General features: G+C 42.4%; 1 protein-coding gene across 22 annotated transcripts in view; it reads right to left on the bottom strand.

Moving 5' to 3' along the window:
• Positions 1 to 23,873, bottom strand: part of FERMT2 (FERM domain containing kindlin 2) — a 99,047-nt gene that overhangs the window by 28,200 nt on the left and 46,974 nt on the right. For all 22 annotated transcript variants that reach the window (XM_005290235.5, XM_005290234.5, XM_024105488.3 and 19 more), the window contains one exon: positions 5,575 to 5,709. In XM_005290235.5, the coding sequence (XP_005290292.1) occupies positions 5,575 to 5,709 (135 nt within the window). The remainder of the gene's footprint in view (positions 1 to 5,574; positions 5,710 to 23,873) is intronic.

The raw sequence follows: 23,873 nt of genomic DNA, 5'->3' as shown, positions 1-23,873 counted from the left end.
TCCAATGTTTAATTACATTAAAATTGTAATTAAAATTTTATGCATTTAAAAATGTGCACCTTATTTCTAGTCTGAATTTGTCTAGTTTCAACTTCCAGCCATTGGAGCTCGCTATTCCTTCCTCTGCTATATCGAAGAGCCCTGCATCAAATTTCTGTTCCCAATGCAGGTACTTAAATATGGGAATCAAATCACCCCTTAACCTCCTATTTGATAAGCAGAATAGAGTGAGTTCCTTGAGTCTCTCACTGTCAGGCCTGATTTAAAGTCCTTTAATCACTCCCATGGCTTTTCTCTAAACCCTCTGCAATTTTTCAGCATCTTTCTTGAAGTGTAGACACCAGAACTGAACATGGTATTTCAGTAGTGGTCACACTAGTGCCAAATACAGAACTGTTAGTTTCCACACAGGATTGTCTATTGTGCTCATCACTAGAGACTCAGCGCTTTGCGAACATTAATTTATTTTCACAACGCCCCATGAGATAAGGGGGATACTAACCCTATTTACAGATGGGGAATGGAGGCACAGAGAGACTAAGGTAAAAAGTATACACTATGTCATAGTTACTGGGCAAACTGCACCTCTGACACCTCCTGATTTATGTTCCCTGTAAACCGTGCAACAGGCTCTTAAGGGCCGCGCAGGCAAGTGGGGAGAGGAGCCCCTCCCCCAGTCCGGCCCAGCCCCGCCGGAGCTGCCGTGGCTGGGTGAGAGGCGCCCCGCCCAACCTGCTGCGGAGAGAGGGCTGGGGGGAGTCCTCTCTCCCCACCACAGCCCTGGGACAGCCTGCACCCCAACCTCCTCATCCCCAGTCCCACCCCAGAACCTGCACCCCAACCCTCTGCCCCAGTCCTGAGCCCCCTCCTCAATCCAGGCCCCACCTCAGAGCCTTCACCCCTAGCCGGAGCCCTTACCTTCTGTACCCCAACCCTCTGCTCTGAGCCCCCTCCGACACGCCGAACCCCTCGGCCCCACGCCCACCACACATCACCTCCATATTGGTGCACATAAAATTCATTCCGCACATGGACGTAAAAAATTAGAGGAAACACTGCTCCTAATCTATCCCGCTCAGGATCAAGCGGTTACCACCATCTTGGGGAGTGGAGGGGGAGGGAGGAGAGAAGAGAAATCACATAAATTCCTCCACATCCAGACTGGGCCCTGGGTTGCAGTCGCCTGGAATTAACCTATCACCTCAGCAGGTGTGACCTAGGCTCAGATCTTGCAGTTCTGTCCCTTCGGAGACCAAAGGCAATGATCAATACAGGGACCAGACAGCTTCCTTAAAGCAAAGTATTATTTATTTTTAGATTAAAGACATTTCAGCAAAAAGATCTCTTAAAACCAATAAAGCAGACTGTACACACATAGCTTTTCCTTAAGGCTTACCATTCCCTGGCTCCACTTCTTTAGACACCCTCCACAGAGTCTCTCCTCTCTCTAGAGACAGTAGCTGACAAGTAGCCTCCCTTAGGAGTGCTTTTTAACCCTTTAGTGTTCTTTTCATCTCCCAGTGCCCATCATAGAGAAACAAGGTTTGCAATGCCTTGGAGACAATTACTGAAGGTAATCGCTTGCCTCATTGTCTTTCAAGAGTATACGAAGGTGTCCTTATTTAGCTCTACTAAGTTGCTTTTCTGCTTGCTTTTCCCACGGCCTCCTATTAAGCTAGATCAATAAACTCAGAGAGGAAATTCTAACCAACCACCACAGCTATACACAAAAAGAACAGGAGTACTTGTGGCACCTTAGAGACTAACAAATTTATTAGAGCATAAGCTTTCGTGGACTACAGCCCACTTCTTCGGATGCATATGCATTTTTGTGGATACAGACTAACACGGCTGCTACTCTGAAACACAGCTATACAGGAACTACACCTCAGTGACCAGTTCACATCAATGTCAGTAAAACGATTACACATCAGCATTCATAGGTTAATATATAGCAATGACACTGGGGAGGGGGAAGAGAGCAATTCCACATCTTTCACATGCTAATTTGGGGCACCCAATTTGAGACACCGAAAACCTGATTTTTCGGGGTATGTAGTATTATAGAACATTGTATATGTTCAAAGCACTGCTCCCACTGACTTCAGTTACAGTTATGAATGCTCAGCACTCCTGCAAATCAGACACCCAGAATAGGTGTAAGGCACCCAGAGAAAGGCACCCAAAAAATGAGGAACACACAGCTAGTGGCTACCTGTGAAAAGTTTGGTTTAAGTGACTTGCCTATAGCATCACACGGAAATTCTGTGACAGAGGCAGGCATAGAACTCAATTGCCCAGAGCAACATTCAACTGCCTTAACTACTTACCCATCCTTTCTCTTCCTGCAACCCCCTGCCTCATTCACCTTACAACTTCTGCAACAAATGAGACAGCGATCCTTCAGACAACTGACTCTACAACTCTGAGCTTAGGCCTGCCTGTCCCAGCAGTTACAATGGGTATACATCCCATTGCCAGGGATACTCTGTGCACTGAATGAAACAGGGCTCCTGTGGAAAAGAGACTATGTGATCACGTAACTAAGGATAGTATCATAATGTATCTGCACAAAGAGGTAAATTAAGGTTACCCAGGCAACCTTAGTTCTGGCATTTCCTAACTTCTGAGTGCTTGACTTTGCATTCTTAATGTACTCTTTCCTTTCTTCAAAAAAGCATTCCGTTGTGTGTCATCATATTGACACCCACAAGGGAGATCAGCAGGGTTGGAATTTTTAGATCCACCACACAGACCTTGGCTCTTGTGCTAATGGCATAACTAACAGCAGTACCAGATTGTAATCATCTGTGTGCACCAGTAGCAGAAAGGGGTGAGACTCTTTGCCAGAGGATTTCATAGATACTTACTGACTGCAGAGGAACAGTGAGATTCAGCGATTGTGGGGTTTATTTCAAGCTCCGAAGTGGAGTGTAGTCTAGTAGGCACAGACTCTTCTGCCCATTGTTCCTCATCCTCGCTGACTCCGAGTCCCAGTCTCCCTCCCCCAGACACCTCGTCCAATATCTCAGTGCCTCCTCCAATTCCAGCTCCATGTCCCACTCTTTGCCTAGCCACTCCCTGCAAGATCTGGCTCCCCTCCCTCCTAACCCACTGATACCCAGTCTCAGTCTCCTTGTCCAGCCAGTGTCTCATCCTCTGGTTCTCAGTTCCCCTCTTCAACTCCCATTAACCTCCAGTCTCGGTATTCCCAGGCTCCTAAATGTACTCTCTCCCTCACTGGCTTTGGTCCCCCTCTCAATTCGAATCAGGTGGCTTCCTCTTCTTCGCTGACTGGGTGTGAACAAAAGGGGGGCATTAAGAGCAAAGAGACAAGCTCTCTGCTCTCATTTTCTGTGTCTGGACCCACCACAGTCGAACTGCTGGGAATTTCAACTACACGGAAGCTCTGCTTAGTCCTCCGCAGCACTGCCTGAAACACGCCCAGTGTGACTAGAAACGTCAGGGAATTAAGCTGCAAAGCTCTAGCAAGTTGCTACTGAATATGTCGGAACTGATTTTTCAAATGCTTGTAAGTAGGACAAATCTGAGCAGATTTTCTCAGGGACGGCAAGAAGCACAGTCCTCACAAGGCCATAACCTCTGCCAAATTTCAAGTTCCTGCTCCAAATCATGGGAGGCGCTAGAGTTTCCTCTATAATAAATGTCGGGCAACCTTAGATAGCAGCAGCACTATCAGATTTGCCTACAATGATCTGCCTGTAAGTCCAGCATCTACTGGTCAGGGTATCTCAATGTGCAGAATGTACCTCTGTAAATCCGTAAGCAGAGATAGGTATGACCTGAAATGATTACTCATGTCACGTTACTACTCAATAGCACTGAAATGGTATCAGTGCAGTACCAGGGCAAACTGAACAACTGTTAATTACGGTGAGGTTATTCAAGTTAAATATATGCAATTTCTATTTAATGGGATAGAAATTTACAGTTAAATGCATTTAACTAAATCTCAGCAAACAAACATAGGTTCATACGCTGAACTAAAGGCAGCAATTAAAGATGCAGAGATGCCTTAACTCTACACCAGACCTGGGTAGCTAATCGCTTTGGAGCGAAGGGGAGGAAACAAACTATTTTCACTTGATTCCCTTGCTAGTCCAGAATCATTGGTGGTTCTGATACTGTCAGTGTTATGTCCACCTCTGGTATTTTAAGACCAATTAAGGAAGATGTTACAAGTGTAACTTCCTGTCTCCACTTCCCTTCCTTTGGTTGATTAATAAGCACCATCTTTAGAAGACATGCAGTTCTGAAATATGCAGAGAGCTAGAATGTACTGCTGAAAGTGTTTGTAAAGGTCCATTCTAGTTTAAGGTTCTCATGACTGATGCAATATTCTCCTTCAGCTACTGGATTTACACCACCACCAAGGTGAAAGCAGATCTGATGAACAACAGTTCAATTTTTCAAACAGACTGTAAGTCTGGCTCAATTTACCACTCATAGAAAGTGTACTTTCTCTGTAGTGGCATTGTTCGGTTTCTGTAAGCCACTGTTCAAACAATCTACCAGATATGCAAACTATTCCACCATTAGAAATTATACAATGAACAAAGAACAGGAGGTTACTTTTAATATTAAAAGTCTGAAACTTGTGGCTTTATATAAGGAATACTAATACACTTAAAACTCTTTCAAGCTTTATGGAATCTGCTTATAATAGAGAACAACCATTGTTCAGCCTTCCATAATTCATACAAAGACATAATTCCTGCAGTAACACAGTGACAAAGCCAACATGTAAATCATTCTATATCCAAGTGCAGCCAGGTATTTGTGAGAATATGGGACAAGAAAAAGCTTAGAAATTAAGAAAACACATCAGTAACATATCCTAGACCGGGGTGGCCAACCTGAGCCTGAGAAGGAGCCAGAATTTACCAATGTGCATTGCCAAAGAGCTACAGTAATACGTCTGCAGCCCCCCATCAGTTCCCTCCACCCCTGCTCCCAGCGCCTCCCATCCATCGGCAGCCCCACCAATCAGCTGTTTTGTGGTATGCAGAAGGCTGGGGGGGGGGCGGGAGGAGGGAGAGAGGAGCGAGGGCACGGCAGGCGGGGTGGAGTGGGGGCAGGGCCTGTGGCAGAACCAGGGGCTGAGCAGTGAGCACCCCCCGGCACAATGGAAAGTTGGTGCCTGTAGCTCCAGCCCTGGAGTCGGTGCCTGTACAAGGAGCCACATATTAACTTCTGAAGAGCCGCACGTGGCTCCGGAGCCAGAGGTTGGCCACCCCTGCGCTAGACACTAAAAGAATCAGGCTCAACTTAAAAAAAAAAAAAATGGCATTGTTCTATTTTACATATGTAAAAGCATTTAGAATTCATTCATAGAACGATTACTAAATACTATATAGCTCTCAGATGACTTCTGCAAAGTTTATTTGCAATACATTTCTTGTGCAGGCATCAATGGATTAGGTGTGACCAATACATCTTTCCCTTTAACATCTGCTTTAATATAACTACTTGACCTTCCCTCCCCCTTCCTCTTGCTCTTTTCCCTTCCCAGCCACCTTCCCCCAAATAACTCCAGAAAGAGCTCAGGCTCACCTGATCCTGGAGTGATTAATGGTCCCTCCAGTTCAAGCGCCTCATCTTCACTTTGGTCATCTATCTTTCTCTTTTTTTTCTTTGTTGGATCCCTGGGTTTCCTCAAGAGAGAGAGTTCTTCTGGATGTCTGATGTCTGGGGAGAAAATTACCATTTTAATAAAGAAAAAAATTGTTTCCACTATTGACAAATTCAAATAACTTGCAGATTTTAACCTGGGAAATAGTCCTGCAAACAAGGCTGTGTGTGTGTGGAAATAAAGAGATTTTGGTACCACTTCTCAGTATGGAATTACCTGAACCAACTGTGCTATTTGTACAGGTAATCACACCTTTCACATAAATAGGTACAGTACATTACGCTGAAACATTTCAAATGCACGCAAGTCAGACTGGTTGTTGTGCCAAAAAAAGACTCATGATATGATGCAAAGCATTTCAACTACTGACCAAGATTTTAAGAAATGGTTTAAATGATTGGCCAGAGCAGCACTTCTGAAAACTCAAACCACTTATTTAGGTGTCGGAATACAGATTTAGGAACCTATCTTGAAGAACCAATTTTTAAAAATCTTGGCCATTGTGTTTATTTTCTATTATAAAAGTAACACTCCACAATACCTATAGAATATATACCCGCATTTTATAAAACACTGACTATTATGCCACAATTTGATAAATCCTGTAAATCAGCAAAATGTAACATGGGTTTATAGATTTCCCATAATCTCTAAAGCACATTATACAAAGAAAACGGGGTAACAAAACCTTATGATTTTTTAAATGAAGCCCCTCTAAGAGTCAGAGTTTGTGTCTCAGAAATTATGGCCATGACAAACATGCAGGCTTTACATGTACTCTTATATTAGTTACTGTGAGTTTTGACTTTGTTCTGGGCCAAGAGATGTTTTGGGGCACTACATTTCTGATCGGCTGCAGAGGAGACCAAGCGATAGATTCACAAAGGTACTTAGGCACCTACATCCAATTTTGAGGCACCACTGAGATTAAAAAAAAACCCCACTCAGCCATCACCTAACCCTGTAGACACTGAAATTCACTCGGTACCTAGGTTTCTGCCTGTGAGCATGTATACTGCCTTCCCTCTCGACATCCAGGCGCCTGCCTAAGCCCCAGAGCGACCCATGCACCAAGAGAAGACAGGCACTCCTCCATCTAACTCACTTGCAGGGCCCGAGCCAATAGGTGTGTTCAGAGGCCACCTAACTCCACCCAAAAACATCCAGAGCCAGAGCGAATGAGTGTACAGCCTGGTGGGTAGGACGCTCACCTGAGAGATGAGAGGCCCAGGGTCCAGTCTCTCTGCTTTAATGACTATTTATCCAAAGTGGAATGGTTTCACCAGGAGAGACTGAGGTAGACACACATGAGAATACGCCATAGCTCAATGGTTAGGGTACCTACCTGAGAGGGGGCAGATACAGATGCCTTTTCAAATCCCACCTCTTCTCATGAGGTGAAGGGAGAATTTCAACTGGTCTCCCGCATCCCAGGTGAGTACTGAATCACTGGGCTAAAGGTTACGCAGGAGGTCTCCTCCTCCCCCCTCTCCCACTGGCCTCTTTCAAGAAGCTCCTTAGGCACCTAACTCCAGGAGAGGGTTCATACCTGAGAATTGCAAGCAGAACTAGGCTCCTCCCTGCAACCCAGCCTTAAGCACCTAGTTCTGTGAGAGGGGTGGGGCTTAGCACACACCCTTGTCATCATTTCCCATTGGGTAGCTTGTGAATCGTAGTCTAAGGTGCTCTCTCTCTACCCTCATTGTATAGGGAGTCGAGGTGCCAACTCAGGCTCTGAGTCACAGTGTTGTTCCTGTGATTTCCTCGCCTGAGTCCCTTTGCGAGTTTAGCCCCTAGAAATCAATACAATCAAACTGACATCTGAAAAAGGGAAAAGGTGGGTGAGGTGATATCTCTTATTGGACCAACTTCTGTTGGTGAGGGAGACAAGATTTCGAGCCACACAGAACTCTTCTTCACAGACCTGAAGCCGTAGACCTGTGGCTCAAAAGCTTGTCTTTCTCACCAACAGAAGTTGGTCCAATAAGAGATATTACCTCATCCATCTTGTCCCTCTAATATCCTAGGACCGACATGGCTACAACTACACTGCATACATCTAAATAAGAACATACAAAGATGAACCGGACAAGAATGTACAGAGAAGGATTTCAGGTGAGGCTGACAAAAGGGAAGGCAAGCCCTCTAAGACTCTGTCCACACAACTGAGGATTTACTCATCTTTCAAAGCACAGAAATAACAATTTGTTCCTTCATCCATGTGTGCGACCAGGATACTGGATGATTCTGAATTAGAGAGAAGTGGATTTAATTTGACAATTAGTAATTCTGTTACATAGAAAACCCTCCCAATCCAAACGCTTGTTTCAATAACAGATATTTGATTTAAAGCAATAGTGAATATAACAGAAGAACGGCCATACTGGGTCAGACCAAAGGTCCATCAAGCCCAGTATCCTGTCTTCTGACAGTGCCCCAAAGGGAATGAATAGACAGACAGGTTATCATCAAGTGATCCATGCTCTGTCACCCAATCCCAGCTTCTGGCAAACAGAGACTAGGGACACCATTCCTGCCCATCCTGGCTAATAGCCATTGATGGACCTATCTTCCATGAATCTATCTAGCTCCCTTTTGAACCCCGTTATAGTATTGGCCTTCACAACATCCTCTGACAAGGAGTTCCAGAGGTTGACAGTGCATTGCGTGAAAAAAAGTCGATTTTGACTTGACAAATTTCCAAAAATTTAATTTTCTGATATCAAAGGGGCTCTATGGTACAATAAGATTAAGAGAGTAAACCCTGAGAAACATGTTTTTCTCTGTTTCCCTGTTGGTATTTAAGAGTCTTCATTTAGCCAATAACTTCTCCCTTGTTAACTGACTAACGAACTGCACCAGAGGTATCAGTAGTCAGAGCACTAGACAGGCTGATGTTAACCAACCGGTCATCTACACCCATCGTGAGCAGGGTTAATTAAAATGCTGGCAATATACACTAATACTACCATAGGCAGAGCTGCACCACAGGAAGATTTTAGAAATAATGATAACGCAGGCACAGCCAAAATGTCTAGCCCAAAGCAGCTGTCAGCAAAATATACACACTAAACCATAAGATCATTTCAGACAAAGATGGTGCTTTCTTATACCTAACTGCAACAAACTCTTACTGGGAAACAGCTCTATAAGAAAATGAAGTCCACTATCTGTCAGAACATAGAACTAATCCATAAACAAATTAGATGGAATTCAGAATTCCCTTGCTGAAACCAGAAGAAAAAAAAAAAGTTATATGGGATTGATATTTGAGTAACTAAGCTGGAAAAGCATTCACGTGGGCATGAAGCCATTTTAATGTAAGGATGAAAGACTGCAACATGCAGATCTAAGCTATAAAATATGTCAAGTGAAGATTACGAATAAGCATGGAAAGTGGAGTTTCAGCTGCAGAAAAGCTCTCTGTGCTCTGAACTCCATTGATTGCTTTTAACTCTAGTTTCAGCAGACCCTGCATGACAATGGCAGGTAATACGGAGATAGCACCATTAAGAATTCAGTCTTACGAGTAGTAACAGGTTTAAGTGGTAGCCGTGTTAGTCTGTATTAGCAAAACAAACAAACAAACAAACACAACCACAAAAGTGGGGAATAAATGGACACAAATTCTAAATGGACACAAATCTGACATCAGGAATCATAACATTCAAAAACCAGTAGGAGAACACTTCAATCTCTCTGGTCACTCAATAACAAACCTCAAAAGGGGCAATTCTTCAACTAAAAAACTTCAAAAATAGACTCCAACGTGAAGCTGCAGAACTGGAATTAATTTGCAAACTAGATACCATCAGATTAGGCCTGAATAAAGACTAGGAGTGGTTGGGTCATTACAAAACCTAAACTTAATTTCCCCAATACTAAATTTCTCCCTACTTTTATTCACACCTTCTTGTCAGCTGTCTGTAATGGGCCACTCTCTTACCACTTCAAAAAGTTATTTTTCCTCCCTTGGTATCCTGCTGTTAATTGATTTATCTCGTTAGACTGACCTAATACTTGGTAAAGCAACCCCCATCCTTTCATGTATTTATACCTGCTCCTGTATTTTTTACTTCATACATCTGATGAAGTGGGTTCTAGCCCATGAAAGTTTATGCCCAAATAAATGTGTTAGTCTAAGGTGCCACAAGGACTCCTTGTGTTTTTAAGAGTAGTAAGGAAAGCAACCACATTTTCTTTTTCTAGCACCACATAGGGTGCTCAGGAAGAGACTTCCAGCCTTTAAATGTTAAGAAACCAAACAAGTTTTACCTCTGATCATTGTACAAGCTTCCCATTGATACTAGTGGTTTGCTGTGGATAGTATGTAGAAGGTTACCTCAGCCACAGCACTATAATTAAAATTGGAATTTAGCCCTCACCACATAATGAGTTGGCACATCTGCATTATGCTCCATTGAGACCTAGGTGTTTCTGGTTGTTTTCCATACTTATTGGCATCTTCCTGCACTAGAAACTTGCTAGTGAAACACCAGGATAAAAAGTAACAATCACGGACACATTCTGAGCTAATTGCCCAGGGTTTGCTTTACAACAATCAATCACAGTTGAGGATCAGATAGCTGCTGTACTCTGGTGCAGACTAGCTGTATCTGTCTAACTAACCTGAGGGTTTGTCTACACTTACAGCACGTCAGCGGCACAGCTTACCAAAGACACTATCTATGGTGGTGGAAGAGCTTCTCCCATCAGTGTAGGTATTCCACCTCCCTGAGAGGCAGTAGCTGCGTCGACAGGAGAAGCCCTCTCGTCAACATGGTGCTGTCTATACCAGGAGTTAGGTCAGTATAAGTGTGTTGCTCCGAGGTGTGGATTTTCAAACACCCCTGAGTAACACACTTATACTGATATAAGTTTGTAGTGTAGACCAGGGCTAAGTGTTGAAATCCCAGGACTGCTCCTTTCAGGCCTGACTCTCCAGTATAAATAGCCAGGCTTGTCATCACATTTGAAGTAAGATGGCTAACGACTTATTCACATTTTGTGTGTCTTGCATTTTAAATATAGTGCTATTATGATGCTGTTGGGGTTTTCCCCTGTGCAGTACTCAGTGGAAAAAAAAAAAAAAAAGAGTGAAGAAAATACAAGTTAAATAAAGAGAAAATACAAATTAAAGAAAAATATTGACTGCATTCTCCTAGGTAAGATGGCTATTATTGGTCTGCCTTTTGAGATCTAGTATTTGTATTTTATTTTTGTCTTTGTCTTTTTTTTTTTTTTTAGCTACAGACCCAATGACAGGACAGATCATGTTTCCGCTGTGCTGCTGGGGCTTCTTGTGCCAATAATCTGACTATTAAAGCACCCCAAATACTGACTTCAATAGTTATGAAGAAGCTGTTCTGTTCCATCATGTCAATTTAAGGATTAAGAGTTCCCTGCAGCACACATTAATAACACTGTAATGGCTCCAACAACCAACTGTGTGAATGAAACACTTTTAGAAGCAGAGTTTCTTTTATGTAAGCCACCGTGAACTATAAGCACTCTGTGCATTTTTTGTTTTCAGGCTCTGATTTAGACAAAAACCACACGAGGCCACCTTCTGTCCTAGATTTTCTCAAATATCTAGGTGGGACAATTTGCTTAGCATACACAATGACAGGTTTCAGAGTAGAAGCCGTGTTAGTCTGTATCCGCAAAAAGAACAGAAGTACTTGTGGCACCTTAGAGACTAACAAATTTATTAGAGCATAGTCCACGAAAGCTTATGCTCTAATAAATTTGTTAGTCTCTAAGGTGCCACAAGTACTCCTGTTCTTTTAGCATACACAAGGCATTCCCAAACACGGTCATTGTGTGGACCACAGCATACAAGATTGTTTCAGACCACCATACATCCTATTTATGATAGTGCAACATCCTTGTGGTAAACACTGCAACTGCTTCTATGGAAAATGGTAGTAAAGTATTTCTGAGTTTTAGTCGTCTTTAACATATTTAGTCCTTTTTGAAAAGGTTTAAATCAGTCTACTTTTGCCATTTTCCCCTCTTCCTTGACTTAAGCCGCCTTAATTTACTTATTCTTACTTTAAAAAACAAAACAAAAAAAACCCTAAAGAAACACCCACACATGCTTTAGATACCTTGACACAGTTAAGTTTAGCATCACTAAACACATGTATTTTGTGACTTATTCAAAGTCACTAGGTAACTAGGGTGTATATGTATGACATTATTGTACACAGTATAAATACAGAGATATGCCAACAGATTTTGCATAGTGTAAGATTGTTGTGCAAGAGATAGTTAATTTAGAAATAGCATAAAAAAAAATCAAGGCAACTGCAATTTTATATTCCTATGTTTGTTTATAGTACATTAGCGACCAGTATTCCCTTTCAGCTGAAAGCTAGCATTAGTTTCTGGAGCAAGAAATCATTCAAATGAGATTCAAGAGACAAATAGAGGCTTCCAAAGGATGGGCTATAAGCCAACCTAGTCTTCTGAAAGCAATTCATTTTGGAAATTAACCAACTTTGACCATCTGATTTCAAAGCCAAGTTTTTACAGTTTTCTCCCAGTTGCTTATGAGACTCTCTTCAGATGGCAATATTACGGAGATTACATATAGAAAGTTTTAGGAAGCGGTCTTAAAAATGTGTTACCAGATCACTAGTCAAAGCTAGATTTTTATTTCAAAACCTAAAATGGTATTCTTATTATCTTATTACCCTTAAAAGTTTGAACAGTGCTAGAAGTTGTCAACTACTGGCACAAATTCCACAGACATTATATCCATTTCTCAGCAGCCTCATAAATTTAGCATTGCTTACCCAGAAACTCTAGGAATTTTAGCCCATTAGATAGCCATTTTAAGTGAATTTTTTTCCACCTCAGAACCTGTAATAGCATCAATGTGACTATTAAGTCAAGTCTTCCCCCAAACAAGTAATTCAAAAGGAATTCCTTAAGGAAAAGCTAGCGACATGATTTTAACTTAAGTTAGAAGTATGAAACAAAATTGACATAGAAAGCAACAATCAATAAATAACACATTTTATGGAAGTACTTTTTAATCATTCAGTAAATTATTGGTGGGTTGTGGGGGAGGGGGAAGGTCTGTGTTCTAGCACATATGATTAATACATTTACAGAAGATCTTAAAACATGTTTTGAATAAAGAAACTGTCTTGGCAAACATGGTGTTTAGTTTCTGTAGCTAAAGCAAAGAAATTCCAGGAGTTTAAGGACTACCAGATGGCAGTACTGTAGTTAATTAGAAACTGGGACAAGGAGTAGCTATATAGCTCCAGATCCAGATACCAGTACTTATTTTAACCATATAAAGCAAGAGAGACTCCCTTAATGAGTAGAAGTGGTATAAAACACTTTAAGCCCTTCAAATAGGTTTGCACTTTTAACCAAGTTTCAGGTCACTTGACACTTCTATAGGCTGGTTTGCTGAAATAATTTGCTATTAAATATATCCAGTGAATGGGGTAAAATATATCAAAGGCATGATCTCAATGGGAAGTGAATAAGTCAACTGGATTTCTGCACTTTATTTCAGTGGAAGCAAGATCTCACCCGCATAAAGTCACTTTGAAGGGACAGTGCTCCGGTAAACAGTCAGCAAGTCAGAATAAATGTCATTGTGATCATCTGTGAGGTGGCTGTACTGAAAGGACTAGTATTTTTAAAGCTATGCCAGTCCTACTCTATGAGCTGCAATTTTGTCACCATGAGGTTGTGGGGGTTTTTAAGTCTATCATTGTGCACAAGAAACAACAGGATTGTACGAGACAAAGTTCACTCAGAATTGGCTTAAGTTCTACCTAGATTTTTGTATGTTTATACGGGCTTGTTGCTTTACACTATACTATTATTCTTTTAAGTAAATGTACGAAAGGCCAGATGTTAATTCACTCATACAGATATGCTGGCAAACCCTGCAAGATTATGTTGTGAATCTGCCATTAAAAACAATCTTCAAAATTATGTTGCAGTGCACATGGAATATGAAAGAGTTGTGGATTGAAAAACTGGACACAGGTTTCTACAGATGCCTATATCAGTTATTTGTTTAAAAGTCTCCACTATACTTCTGTAAAGGTCTATGATTAGTTTGCAACAGAAATAGTGTCTTAGAACACTACAATTTGACATAGGGGCCTGAGCAGGGAAACTAAGAGGGGAAAAAAAAGAGATGTTCACAAGCCAGATCCCTTTAGCAATCAGCCATTTGGCTTGGGTAGAATAATCCATGCTACTCAAATATTTTAAAAGGAAAAAAAGAAAAAGAAAAAGCAGCATGATTACCAAAAGACAACACACACGAAGAGTGTTCATTTTTCAAACGAGAAAGATTACTTTTTTACAAGAGGGGAGTACAAACATTTGAGTGTTCATTTCAGAAATATTGGTGGGAAGATGTCCCACCAACTCAAAATGCTCATGCTTTTATTATCCTCTTCAGCCTTTGAGTCAAGTGGCTTAGCCTTCCCCTTCATTGCATCTTGATTTCCAAGGGCCTGAAATGGCTTATGACTGACCAGAGGCTCCATCTCCGGTGGGAGACATTTCCTTAGTCTTTGCCTTTTGTTTAGTTTTTCAATTTCTTTTCGAGCCTTTATGGTGAGAATTTCTCTTCAACCACACACCTTATATATTAGGCAGAATTTCAAGTATTTAGTGCTATTACCAATATTTGTAATTTCATGGACCACCAACCGAAGTAGTTCCAGGGGAATGGGATTTAAAGAAAAAAGGACCTTCAGAGTGTAGACTTGGTATATGAATTTTAGATAATGCTTCTGGGTAGAGCAAGGTGTTGGGATTAGACTTTTAAAGTCTACGTCATTTGGGACCTGCCTAGCTAACAGACTGGTCCTCCTCGCACCTCCCTCCACTGACAGCAAAGTAGCTGACATCAGTAGAAGGGTTTAAGCAGAAACCCTTGGTTTAAATGGGAAGGGGTGAGTGGCAGGGCCTTCTCTCTACACCAGCTCTCCTCCCTCCAATCTGATAGTGCCTATACTGGTTAACTTTCAGGGCACATAGCAAAGCACTGACCCCCCCCCCCCCCCTTACTCCCAGGTTTGAGGAAACACATTGTTTGAGGAATATGAAGGGACAGCGATGAGAGGACTGTGTGCTTTTTTTAAACTGAGTCTTTAGGCCCACATTTTCCCTGGTTTGAGAAATCCCTGCATGCAGACTTGCAAGGTTCTCGTATTATTTGTGATAAGGGCTTGGGAAAGGAGAGGTGAAAATAAATGAAACAAGGGTCGTCTGATTCGAACTGCCTGCCTGAATATGCAAGGTTATCAGTCATGAGAAGATTAACAGAACTCTAGTTGCAGATTTTAACATGCTTGATAAGACAAAAAATCTTATCTTAGAAGCTCTGCAAACATAAGTCACGTCAGATCTAAGGGGGGGGGGGGGGAGGAAGAGAGCTACTTTTAAATAAAGATACAACTACCCAATGTATTTCTATTTCGTACAGAGTTTTCCTCTAAATGTGCATGCACAAATCAAAGTAAGAGATGTTGAAAATATAGATGAACATTCAACTGATGACACATTTCTACAGTCTGAGTATATACCAAGAAGAACCTTCAAAACTTTGAAATTGTTAACATTTATGCTAGTTTCCCATAGCTTAAAACCTAGTTAGAAAAATGAACTTGAGAAAAATCTTCTCCACGGTATGAATTTATTAAGACTCCCCATGCCTGGGATCTCTAAAGGACAAGAAAGTGTCCAGATAGTTAGACATACAAAAACTCTACAACTTTATTTTTCAAAGCTATAGACTACAGACAGTTAGTCAGTGTCTAGGAGAAATCCTCACTTTAGTGCTGAAGCCATTCCCTAAAATAGGAAGCGTGTTTTGGAGTGGGAATGTTTCTCAGCTAGGTCACCATTGTCTGGAACCAGTGAGTCATAAAAGTTACGCTGTTACAGATCAGCATGACAATTCTTAGAAAAATGAAACCTCAAAAGCCACCCTCACTGTTTCAGACTTAAAACTCTGCTTTTTCTGAATGCAAGTGAAGTTCTATGGATCATATTTCATGGCTTAAGTTTATGCAGTTATGGACTGGTCTTTATAATAAAATAGTACTGGATAAAGTTTTACAGTACATGCCAAAGGCAAAAAAAAATTGCTTTTCAAGTCACTTGAGGTGATAAGACTGTAGCTATGTTAGAAGTTGTACATTATTACACCATACAACAGGTCACAATATGCTCTTAATGAGATTTACTAGCGTCAGAGATAGTAACAGACAGGGCTTGAATAGACGGTGGGGTAGTGCACATAAGTGGGGTGTGAATTCTAATGTGCACCCAGTCATGCATGAACTGGCCCACGTAAACCTTGCTGGCATGCACTACGTTCCTCAGTGCATGATAACATAGTCCCATTTTGAACAGTACTATGTTACCACGCACTGAGGAACTTTTAGTGTATGCCAGCAGGGTCTACCTGGGCCACTTAGTGCACAACATGGTGCACCTCAGAATTCACACCCCACTGCTGCGCACTGCCGCACTGTACTCAGTACATTTATTATAGATTGTGCAGTTGGCCAACTGTTTAGATATTTATTTGGGCTAAGGCCAACCGTTCCCTTGCCTCTAAAGTAGAAGCAGCAATCTGAGGACAGTTCTTCCAAAGAAAGGTCTCTAAGTGTCCAATAACCTCTGAGGATGCAGGACAAATTGGATCTGGTTCCAACCGCATGAAAAATGTGGCAGTAAGAAGACTGATGAGGTTAAGGGGAGCAAGAGAGGGACTAGAACAGGTACTCTAACCTCCTCCTTCTCTCCAGCCTCTAACACTGCAACCATGCAGCTCCTCAAGTCAATTCAAAAAGCTATAGCCATCATATTCCTAGTCCATCACTTAGATCATTGGGAAGGGAGGAGACGATCGCATGAACATCAAGATTTTATTATGTTAATTTTATAATGGGGAAAGTAGTTTTGTCCTTCCTATCTTTTCATATAAAAATAGCAGGTGTTTTGCTCAAAGTTCAACACGCAGAATATAGTTCACACTTGGGCAGAGATCAGAAGTGGAAAATTTTAGCCCCAAAGGCTCAAAATTATGAGACTCTAAACAGAATGGAAATGCCTAGGGAAGTTTCACTACAGCTGTTGTAATACACCAGTTATAATAGAATTTTAAATTATTTTTATTAAGATACCTCCCCTTCGCACCATACTGAAATCTGCCATTCCTGCCACTTACTGTCTATGAAGTGAAGAAAGAAGCCATGAGCCATACAGAATTAAAAGGGGCTTAGGAGGAGAAAAGAAGGACTGCAGCAATGCCAGGTGAATTATGTCACATCATAAGAAGGTCCAGAAATAGAATCGTCTGCTATTGTTAAACATTTTGATGCTTTCCACAAGTGGGATAAGATCCCCAGTTTTTTACCTCAAGTTAGCTAGATGCCTTTTAGAGAGCACACACATCTGTCCCTTCCGCGCAAAATCCCTTTTGCTTAAAAACAAACAAACAAACAAACCACCAACCAAAAAAACCTCTTAAAGTATAGTTAAGAGTTAAATTAAGCTCTTGTTAGAGTAAACAAAGTGAATAAATCCAGTTCTTCTCTGCACCAGACCATACAAAGAATCGTAAGAACTGCAACAATACCAAGTTTGCCAGCATTTACTGGTGCCTTCAGAACATGAGCCACACAGTCTATTTTAAAAACAGGCCATGTCAACTTCATAGTAAGGGAGAAAAAAAATCCACTGATTCTTGTTACATGTAATCTAAGGTTACCTGACAGGAAGAAGAGAGGGAGAGGAAGGAAATCTATTTTTGCTCCCCACCTTGGTTACTTTGTGGATAGTCAGTTGTATTATTTTCCTTTGTCATGTTTTGAATGTTTGTCTGAGTTTTTCACACAGCAATACATGAGAGAAAAGCCATCTAAACATAGGAAAATGCAACTGCAAAAGCCACAAAAACTGATCGGGGCAGATTTACTACTTAGAATTTAAAAAACAGACTAAATTTAAAGTGGACAGTGGCCCTTTAAATGGAAAGTTTTTCTTCCATTCCTATCCCCCTCCAACACGGTTGGAAATTGTTAGACTATTACCAGATCCTCTCCTGGTAGCAAGACTGCAAACATATGCGTTGTTAATTCTTTATTTACTCTTGGTCTATAATGGAAACTGGTATACCAGGGGTTGGCAACCTGCAGCACGTGAGCTGATTTTTAGTGGCACCCTGCTCAGCCCGCTGCCGGCCTGGATGGATGGAACCCTGGGCTGCCAATGGGCTGAGCGGGGCCGGTGGCCGGGATCCCGGCTGGCAGGAGCCGGGGGATGGAACCCCAGACTGGCAGCGGGCTGAGACGCTCAGACTGCTGCCAGTCTGGTGTTCCGTCTGCCGCCTGCACTGCCGGTCTGGGGTTCCGTCCGCCGGCCCCTGTAAACGTAAAATATATTACTGGCACGTGAAACCTTACATTAATGAAGACTTGGCACACCACTTCTCAAAGGTTGCCGACCCCTGTGGTATACTCTTTAGTTCTCAAGTGCTTTTTTCTTTAGAGGCTTTCCCAGTGTCATTAATTGCTCAGGGTCATAAGGACTTTCATTAGATCCATGCTATATACCCTGGGGCACTCAAAAAGCTTTCTCGAGATTGCATTTTGGTCCTAACATTTTAGGATAAATACCACCTCATTCTTTTGAAGCTAACTGGAATTCCTTCTAGGAAGAAGGGGGAGGGATAGCTCAGTGGTTTGAGCACTGGCCTGCTAAACCCAGGGTTGTGAGTTCAATCCTTGAGGGGGCCATTTAGGGACAAATTCAGTACTTGGTCCTGCTAGTGAAGGCAGGGGGCTGGACTCGATGACCTTTTGAGGTCCCTTCCAGTTCTAGGAGATGGGATAGCTCCATTAATTTATTTTTTATTTATTTTAAGAGCATATTTACAGCCATGAGCGATGAAAGACAGGAGCAGTGATGGTGCAAGAACTGATCACTAGATACAATAGGAACATGTCCTATTATTGAACAGAGAAAGGAAGAACAAGGCTATGGTCATTATGGCTTTCCAGCCTTTCCCATTTTGCAATGGAAGTTTTAAATTACCTCTGCAGAAGAGCAGAGGGGAAAGCCTTATATTTTTGTCTCCAGAAAGCAACTGAAAGATGGGAACACCAGGACGAGGCTGCCCTTGGAGCAGTTTTAGGGAAGGAACTGCACCTATAATCAGTTAGGCCATTTGCAGTCTTTAAGAAGTAGAGACTGAGCCAGTGTTGGAAAATCCTAAGATATACAGAAACAACATGCTACTTAGAGATCAAGGACAAGACTTCTAGAAAGTCTTCTTATGTTTGCAACAGAAGAAGGACAAGTACTGTATAACATTCTCCCCCACCGCCTGGTTTTATATTAACTCTCCATGGGGAGCACGACTTATAAAAGTTGCAAATATAGCTTTTCCAGTTTCAGCGAAAACCTACTTCATGTTTGCTTATTTGTGTATTATCAGCAAGAATGGGCAAAGTTCTGGGAACAGCGCATGTTTGTTTCTAGGCACCGAGCAATTTACATTTTATAAAAATAGGGGGTTTTTTGGAGGAATTCAGAGGACATTCTATACTGGATGAGACACCATTTTAAAGAGGTAGGTCAAATTTGATGTCTAGACCAGGGATTGGCAATCTTTGGCACGCGGCTTGCCAGGGCCGGGCCAGTTTGTTTACCTGCCGCATCCGTAGGTTCGGCCCATCGCGGCTCCCACTGGCCGCGGTTCGCCGCTCCAGGCTAACGGGGGCTGCGGAAGCGGTGTGGGCAGAGAGATGTGCTGGTGCGCTGTGTGCCAAAGGTTGCCAATCCCTGCTCAAGACTACTGGACTGTGTCCCTTTGAGAAGATTTGTGTTCCACAGCCCCGCTTGCATCATTGCCCTTCAAAATGCCCATGCCACACAGCATCAGGTTGCGTTTAGTGGTCAGATGCAACAGTAGTTTGTTAGGAATGAACCAGATTTTAGTCCTCTTAGCTTTCCCCTTGTCCATCAATCATACAGTATACGGCAGCTTGTTATATTAAATTAAGTGTCCTCCCCCAGCAGATTGCAACACAAGAACTAATAAAAGAACAGACGTGTCAGCAGTGAGAATTTTAGCACGAGTAGACTGCAGTCATTTAACTAACCTGTATTGCTGGATTAAGTTAGTGCCTCTGCAGAATACAGGAGGATGTACATTTTAATAGCGATGTGTTTGAGTTCTATCAAAGAATCGCACTAATACAGGTAGCTGAACAAACATGGAAAATTTCCCCCTTAAGTGTCTTTTCTGCACAGCTTCCCTCTCCCTGTGCCCATGCATCATCCCTCTCCAATTTTATTTCCTACTTCAGGGGGGGAAAAGGGGAAGGGAATTTTCTTCTAGGCACTTCCACTTCCTATTTATTTCCTCCCTTTCCAAGGCTAAGGAAGAGAAAGGGGAGCGTATAGCCAAACACCCTCTCCTCCCAGTGGAGAAGTGTGACATCCCTGTAGCGTTCAGTTATTTCTGACCCAGGGAACAAATGACATTTCATCTTCCACCAAGGATAAGTTCTGGGGCTGAACTACTGAAGGATAAGAATTTTTCAAGGCTGCAGTCCCCTTACAGTACATCTCCTCACGCTAGTTGGGTCAGTCTCCTCTTATATTTTGGTTCCCCCAATGATAGTATCTCCCCTTGTGTAGGAGATAATGATATTACAGTCAGCCTCGCTCTACTGCTCCAGGACCAGAACTATGGGCAGACACAGCAGAAGCACTGGAGAAATCCTTTGCATTTGCAATTTACTGTTTGCTTTTTCTCTCACATGTGCCCACGCAGCAGCAGACAAGTTTCCTGCCTTAGGCCTCCTATTCCTTCCAGAATACTGGTAAATGCTGTAGGCAGCAGCAGTGTAAGTGGGAGCCGTCTGCAAGGAGGCTGTAAAAGGGCATGGGAATACGCAAGGTTTCCATGGCCCCATAATCAAATAAAGCCATTATGCAATGCAGGCTGTTTCTGTGAATAGTTAGGTGATGCATGCAGCCATCACGAAGACTTCTGCAATCTTATAGACAGAGTTATTTCTTCTTGAGCACCAGTAGTGCTGTACAATGCACGGCAGTCACGTTCTCTGTCACGAAGAGCTTACAGTCTAAATTGAAAAGAGATTTTCCCCACTCACACTGCAAACTCCAGCACAAGAAAAGGCTGTCCAAACTTCACAGCTATATCCTACAATTCATCAGAATATTTTAGGAGTTGTTTGCTGTATAGAAAGGTCCATCAGTGGAGGCTGTGATAGGAGAAGGCACATACTCTCCTTATCTGACTCATAAATATAGTGTACCCTACAATACCGCATCTCCCATCAATCTGTATCTAGGGTAGGGCAAGCTAAGAATACAAAACTGCAAAGGTGTTATCCTTACAGGCAGGATCTCACACAGGCACACAAAAATAGTTTGAAAAGCAGAGTTTTACTTTCGCTATAGTCCTTACTGCGAGACTGAAATTTGCACCTGAAAAATTAGTCTTCAGCACCCTATTGCCCTACAGGCTCTGTTCCAAAATGAACGGTCAGCAAGAACACCTGCCTGAGAAATTCTGTCGCTGGACACGTAGAGTCTATTTATCCAGGGCAAGCAGAGATTAGGCACACACACAAACGGTTCTATAAAGTTGCTTGAACTTTGCTCGTTCAGCTGGAGAAGCAAAATCCTGTGCCCCCGTTTTAGTATTCTGAGGGGGGAAAAATAGGATAAGGCAGAATAGCCTGAGCACTCTTTTCACAACTCCCCCTCCCCCAAACAGCCTCAGCTTTCAGCTCCTCACCCCAAACGGGAGGTAGGGATAGACACTCTGCTGCCCAGTCCTATAGATCGGTCTCACTTCTATTCTCACAGGCCCTATCCTAGGAATTATATTCCCGTGTCTTGGGGTAATTGGGGAAGCATCTGGCAAATTCTACCCTTTGGGCCATTAGACCCTTCACTTGTCTGGTAAAGCCCATTCAGTTCCACGGGGCCTTCAGCATAGTAGGGTGGCAGGAAGCCAGATCTCATGCACATTGCAGCAGCAAATTCTACTCACTCCTGCCACTAGAGGCCAGAAGAGAGAAGTAAAAGTGTCCCAAATCTTTTGGGCAAGCTGCTAGAGAAGTCCAAGGGCTAGCACCCAGACAAAAGGGTCATGACTCCTGCCATACCTTCCGATCTCGTGAGATCATATGTGCATAGCTGCTCTCATGAGGTGACCTGTCCACCAGATCCAATGGGGGAGGAAGCAACACCTGCTGTCTCAGATGAGCATCAAAGGAAAAGAAGAGGGGGTAGAAGTCACCTGTCAATGACAGTAGTAGTCCTTGGGAATTACTTTAGACTGCACCAGATAAATAGGATAATCAATTACCTGTCTATATTAATACACTAGAAGGGTGCAGGGGTTTTAAAAGTGGAGTTTAAAAAATGTTTCTAGAAGTCTAGAGGACAGCCAATACATATCGTCACAAAAGACTTTTGTCAAGACTGCATGAGCTAGTCTACCAAGTTCCAGCTCTTGTTTTTTTTAAACAAAGTGGCTACTGTAATAGAAATGATGCTGCTCGCTATAAGAAACTATAGCTAATTGACTGTATTGAAACCAGTATGCTAGGCCCCTCGAGACCTTGATTGCGAAAAAGACTGTAATTGTAATGGAAGCAGTGCCAGAAGTTTACAATGCATTCATTTTATAAACTGCTGGAAGACAATAGTTCCCTACTATTAAGGCCCGTTCCAGAAAATGGGTTCATAGCAAAATCAGTCATGCACTGCATTATCACATTCACTGCAAGACAGAAGAGTTATGGTGACACTCTGACATAATAAACATTCAAGTCCAAGTAATTCATCTATATTAAGTGTAACTGCACTGTCAGCCCTGACACGCAGCATACCACAGAAAATAGTGCAAGTACCTTGTGAACGACCATTAACAGTATAGAGTGCAACAGTTAGTTATTCCATGCCTAGCTACGCAGTTCCATTGATTAAAAAACCCCACACCACCACATTCCTGGTCTGTTACACTTTTGACACATTTTCTTCTAGTGCCGTAAATTCTACCCAAGATTTTTAGCCTTACCGTTTTTGTTCTGAGGAAGAAATCTCCCCTTTCACCCCCTCAACCGTGACTAAAAAAAACACCCAAACAAGCCACTTAAGATAACTGCAAGGCATTGCTGCAAGGCACAGAAGAGTGGCCCTCCCCGTGTTCCTAGAGTCAGCTTTTGAACACTGCTGCCCATCACGGAGTCTTCAGATTCAAGCGACAAATATCCATAACTAGCTAAAGTGGATCTTTTTGGCCCCTTTTCTTCTCTGTTCTGTAACACTCTCTCAAACATGGCTCTCTTCTTTCCTCCCCCTCCCCCCCCATGGGAATTTTTAGAATGTCAGGCCCTCGATTCGGTCTCTTATTGGACAATGTTAGCAAGATTTTGATGACCTGGATAGTGATGACACGCGGTGCTATAGTTCTCCATGGGAGAGGTTTAAAATAAACATCCCCTCCCTAAGGGAGAAGTTACAGTTCAAATTACAAAAAGAACAGGAGTACTTGTGGCACCTTAGAGACTAACAAATTTATTAGAGCATAAGCTTTCGTGGACTACAGCCCACTTCTTCAGATGCATACAGCTTTTTGCCATTATTATTCAGGTCCTTCTGAACAAAGATGGCAAGAAGCAAAATTTCTAACAGGAGGAAAGCAAGCAGAAAATATTCAGAGGTAAAGCAAACAGAAGGAGATCTGTATTGTACACACAACTGGTAACAGCCTCTAGTTAAGATTGCCCAGTACTACTCATTATAAACAACTCCTGTTTTCAGAGGCTTATAAAACTGTCAGGTTCTCTTTTCTTTGGGAGGGTGGTGGGGGGGAGGGTTGCGAAATTCTAGCCACAACAATTTGGCTGTATCCAAGAATGAGGCTAGGGAAAAATGTATTGTTCTGCCTATGTTAAAAAACCTCAGGCAACTATTTCTTTGAACAACACTGGCGGCCCCATGCTTTGGAGCAGGTGGTCACTTTTGCGTCAACGATCTGCCTTTCGCCATCCCCATGAAAATCTGTCCAAGTTAAGCCTTTTGGGGAGGGAAGGTGGAGGAGAGAGAGAGAGAAAGAGAGAGAGAGAAAAATCAGTTTGCACATGCTCAGAGACTCAATAGAGCTTCGCAG

The sequence above is a fragment of the Chrysemys picta genome, chromosome 4 (genome assembly GCF_011386835.1).
Source record: "Chrysemys picta bellii isolate R12L10 chromosome 4, ASM1138683v2, whole genome shotgun sequence".
Lineage (NCBI taxonomy): Eukaryota > Metazoa > Chordata > Testudines > Emydidae > Chrysemys > Chrysemys picta.
Note: the sequence above shows the minus strand (reverse complement) of the source record. Positions and strands in the feature narration are given on the sequence as shown.